The sequence below is a fragment of the Montipora capricornis genome, chromosome 2 (genome assembly GCF_036669925.1).
Source record: "Montipora capricornis isolate CH-2021 chromosome 2, ASM3666992v2, whole genome shotgun sequence".
In the NCBI taxonomy this organism is placed as follows: Eukaryota; Metazoa; Cnidaria; class Anthozoa; order Scleractinia; family Acroporidae; genus Montipora; species Montipora capricornis.
Window position 1 is genome coordinate 14,176,356 of NC_090884.1, and position 5,000 is coordinate 14,181,355.

Genomic DNA, 5,000 nt, shown 5'->3' on the forward strand with positions numbered 1-5,000 from the left:
AGTGTTATTGAAATCCAAAAAGAAAATTGGGGGTAACCACGCATTTTTCAAAGATAATTTATGAATAATATTTGTAAAAAGCTTTAAAATGCAAAGCAATCAATGTATGGCGTTCTTTCTCAAATTGAAGCTTAATTATCTCGCAAAAATGCATGGTTACCCCCAATTTTCTTTTTGGATACCAAGAGTACTTACTAAGATCTACTTTCTCCGGATAGTTTTAAACTGCGCAAAAATATCCCTGTATTAGTAAGCATCTAGATCTGGTTCCGGCGCTTGTGCTTTGTTCAGCCACACAGAGCCCACACAATGTCTGTGTGTGTGTAACCAATTGTTATTTTCTAGTAAATGTACTGGATTTACCGGCGCTGGAGCCCTTTCAAAACAAGGATTCATCACTTGTCCTTCTATTATTAGAAACAGTAAACGGTGAATTCAAAATCCTTCAAAATCGCTAAAAAAAAAACGCTTTTGAGGCAAAAGGACGACGATATACCACAGGTAAGGTAATTCAATGTTTATTTAACATTGATTGATATACATACTTAGCGATATATCGTTATAGGTGAAGCAAACGGTAAATCCAGTAACAATCGGTTACCTACACGCATATTGTATGGGGGGTCCTGTGGTTCAGCTGACCCTTGCATAAAAAACTGTCTTTGTAATTATGCAGCAGTTACTTGAAACCCTCCCCCCCCCCCCCCCTTCCTCGGGCATAAGCAGGGCATTCACTCTTTATGATAGTGAAACCTGGTGAAATCCTCACTCCCTAGACTTCCTAGGGGCAAAAGTGAAGAGTGAACTCCCCCGCCTCCTAATGTTCCACATAAAACATGATAAACTTGCTGTATTCAAGGACCCTAAAGTTGATAAATATTGTTGGCAGCCATGAAGGTAATACATTGATTTTATTCAAGTCAGACAATATGCCTACCTTTCTCGACCAAGCCGTTCAGGTTGTTGTAGCCAACAACCTTTCTTGGTCCCTGGCAATACTGGAAGTGCTTTGCAAAGCATCCTGTTGTCCCAAGATGAAGCAAAGCAATGATAATCTATGCAAATTTACCATGTGACACAAAAATGAAAACCACTGACAATGAAGTGACTTCCCGCTTATTTCCTTTGGGAAAGGATGCTGGAACTGTGAGTTCTAATGTAGTCCCCATATACCCGGGGACCAAAATAAAGAGAGTATTAAGTGAACAAATTCCTCGCATTCCCCTGCTCATGCCAAAGAGGAGGGAAGGGTTTTAGGAGTTTCAAATGAATAGTGCATTCAGCAAATGGCTAGATGAAAATGCCTAACCATGGATTTTTTAAACAAATGCAACCAGTATTGGATCTGTAACATCAAATTAATTTTATTGTTTATAGTCACAATAGAAAAAATCTGAAGACAATATTAGAAGAAATATTTGGAAACCTTGAAAAACAATATTTTATTTTTATTATCAATGACAGTAGCTTCAAGATGATTTTTTGCATCACTGGTTTGTCATCTACTGAAAGCTTTGCTGTTTTAGACCATGGAATTGATTTTTAAAAATTGTTTTTGAGTTAAAAATTCCTTCATTGATATTTGAGTTTGATGTGCACTGGATGCAAAATTCTTGTGAACACGGCCATGTTTTCATGATGAGTACATGGCTCTTCTGCCTTCCTTCTGTGTGAAATTTTATTGTCAACTATATATTCCAGTTGAAAGAATGTGGTTTCCTTGAAGTGAGTTTCTTTAAATCTAAAGCTATGTTCTAATGAATCCAAGAAAAATGGTTTTTCAAAAGGCAATTCTGTTGGCATGGTAAGACAAGAAATTAATGGCTGAGTGTTGTTTAGCAATCATTCACGATGAAACACTGTTTTTTACAACACCTTTAGTACTCTGAATACTAATCCTTCCATTAAGAATATTTCCAAAAAATGTAATTTTTTGTTTCTTTTTACCATAAGTTTGTATGAGAACTGTTATTCTTTCTTTTCAGATTAACTTGTCAAAGGTTAATAAAGACTGGAAGTACTGAAAATGTCCCTCTTTTGCCTTTTGTCACAACTTTTCTGAAGTAAGGTTCACTGTCTTATTTTGTTATAATTTTCAATAAAACTTATTAACCCATTGACTCCCAGGGGCTCCCCATTGACAAGTAAAATTGTCCCGTGTCTCCTGTCTGGATTTTAAAAGGTCTTGTGTCAGTGCTTTGTCACTGTTTCACATTGCTGTGATGTTGTTTGTCGCAATTTCACTTTAAATGCTGTTGCTACTTTTTAGGCCATATCGCTTGTCGAATATACCCTGGCAGTCAGCCCCATTAGACAGAGTAAAATACTAAATATGGCCATTTCAGGCCATCTTGGGAGTCAAAGGCTTAAATTCACCTTTAGTGGGTAATATGCCCTTCTGAGTTCAAAAAGAAAGGAAACCACATTCCCCAAGGCCAATTAACAGGCCTTCTGATATTACACGATGGTGCGATTTCGCACAATCGACCTCAAATCCCATCCAATCGCACAATTATTCGCGAAAAAAATCGCATAATTCACTAAAGAACGCACAACATTCACAAACTAAAACATAAATCAACAATTTTCTTAGGAATTCCGGCATAAATACGACATTTTAAAGATGATTTACCTTGGATAAAGGCTAAAAAGCCGTTGTTACCTTCGATTTCGTAAACATTCGTTTTTGCATGTCTGAGGTCTGGTACGAGTCTCATTCTTAAAGAGTCGCCTATTGGTGTAACACAAATACACCCTTTTTTCAGATTAGCAAATCTGTTCAGAAATACAATACTGCACATAAAAACAAAGCGCAAGAAGCTAGTCGCAGCATGCGGGAATATCAATAATTATTGATCATTCATTTGGCATGTTAGCTGTGTCCTTTCAACTTTTAATGTGGTGCACCGATAGTGCAGAAGACCTCTTTTTTGTTTACTTATCCCAACTAATGTCAATCAAGATTCATAATTACTGTTCCCTTGTGTTCAAAATGTCTTTAGGGCAGCAAAAACGTGACTTTTTCTTATCTTGAAACCTTGAAAAACAAGCTTAAAACTGCTCTGAAAAAATCGCATAATTACATTAATCGCATAATCTGCCTTGCAAATTTCGAATAATTTGCATTTTTTCATCGCACCCTATCAGAAGGCCTGAATTAAATCTTGAAAAAAATAAGACTGGTAAAATTTAAGCCTCTTTTGTATTTGGTCTGATCTGTTTCGGGGCCAGAGTAATTTAGCAGTACATGTAGTTGTAATTTGTGGTAACATATATAAGGCAAAATGTAATAGCATAACAGAACTAACAATTTGCCACTGGCAAATGTGCACAAAACCTCTAAGCTTAGGGCTTAAGGTGAGGTGAAAGTATTACTTCAAAAAGAAAAAAGACTTTCCTTTATGAGTACAACTTTCTGGCAGTACTAACATTACTAACTACAACTGAAAATCATTGAAACATCGTGTTTGTTTCCTCATTTAGTTGCATGGTATGGGCAAGCTATGGTTTTGTCAAAGGTGATGAAGCTTTAATCCCTGTCAATATAATTGGAATGATCACACAAATTCTTTACACACTTTGCTTCTTCATGTATTGCAAAGACAAGGTTTGTATTCATAAGTGTGCAGTTAATACGTTGGTATTACAAAGTATTCATTCAACCAAGAAAACAAACTGTCATAGTGTCTATCACCTCAAAAAACCCTTTCCATTCAACAATATTATCTGCACTTGTGTAACACTAAATCTTTGGTTTGCTACAACTGTCTCCTTCAATGTCGTTGTTTTAGAGGGTGGAAAAACTGGTTGTAATTTGATTTATTACTGGGTTGACATCATAGACTGCTCTGTAGTGTGATATTTCATTGAAACGGGGATGCAAAGTAATTTGGGATGTCAACCCAGTATCGAATCCATTCCCCTTTATTTCTCAATCATGGGTCGAAATATTACCACATTTCCCGTCTTTCAAAGGGAATGAACAGGTGAATTTTCAATAAAAAGGTTCTAAAAACAACTCAATATATTTGGGACAATTTTGCAGAATACATAAAATGGAAAAGTTTGTTTAGGTGAGAGCCCCTCCCAGGGGTGTTGGGGAACAAGGGAACATGGCTAATTTGAACAGGGGAACACTGGGAGCAATGACAAAAAGGGAACATAAAGCTGGAGACTAGTTTGAAAGTAATTTGGGGAACAAGGGAACACAAGCAAATATTTAAAGGGAACAAGGAAACAAGGACCCCACTGGGAGATACTCGGATGATAGGCACTTTTAAATGTATTGTATGACTGTGATGAATTTAAGCAACAGAGGACATTTTCCACGTTTCCATAGCCTGGTCTAAACACGAGGGGGAGTTGGGAGAATGCAAGACAGTTATGCAAACCCGAGATGCAGTCAAGTATGTTTCCATACTCTCATCTAAACACAGCTATTGACGAATGAAACTGCGCGTACTATCTTAATTATTTTATAAATGACATTAGTTGAGAAAAACCAGCAATGCTTCCCTGGACTGTGTCAGATGGAGAGGTTTCTTTATTAGTTCACTCAGCTAAGCCCTTAATGATGACACAACTGAGAGAGATGTCTTCTCTTACCTTAATAGTTTACATGTTAATTTTTAATGGGGTGCACAAGTATAGCATTAACCCATTGACCCCTGGGAGGGAGACTTTAAAAGCGGCAGTGTTAGTAAAAATCTGGAAAGCAAAGGAGACCTGTTTACCGATGGCAAACGAAAGTTAATGGGCAAATTGTCTTCAAAATGGCTATTTTAGCTTGCAGAAACCATTCTTAAGTGTTTTTGGTTAAGCGTAGCCAAGTTCAAATGAATGCCAACTTGAAAATGTCAGACCGAGGTTTTCAAGTTCTCCCCTTGCATCTTAGATGAACTCCATAATAACTTACTGTGATTCATCTTTCTTTGAAACGTAAATCAATTAGGGTAAAGAAGCAAGGACTGTAGTATTTGCAGCAATCGTTTCCTACTTCT

At 36.9% G+C, this 5,000-nt stretch overlaps 1 protein-coding gene across 1 annotated transcript in view; it reads left to right on the forward strand.

The window, feature by feature from the left end:
• Positions 1-5,000, forward strand: part of LOC138038913 (sugar transporter SWEET1-like) — a 15,574-nt gene that overhangs the window by 1,294 nt on the left and 9,280 nt on the right. The window contains exons 2-4 of the mRNA XM_068885008.1: positions 1,986-2,063; positions 3,484-3,607; positions 4,952-5,000. The exon at positions 4,952-5,000 is cut by the window's right edge and continues 113 nt beyond it. Of these exons, the coding sequence (XP_068741109.1) occupies positions 1,986-2,063; positions 3,484-3,607; positions 4,952-5,000 (251 nt within the window). The remainder of the gene's footprint in view (positions 1-1,985; positions 2,064-3,483; positions 3,608-4,951) is intronic.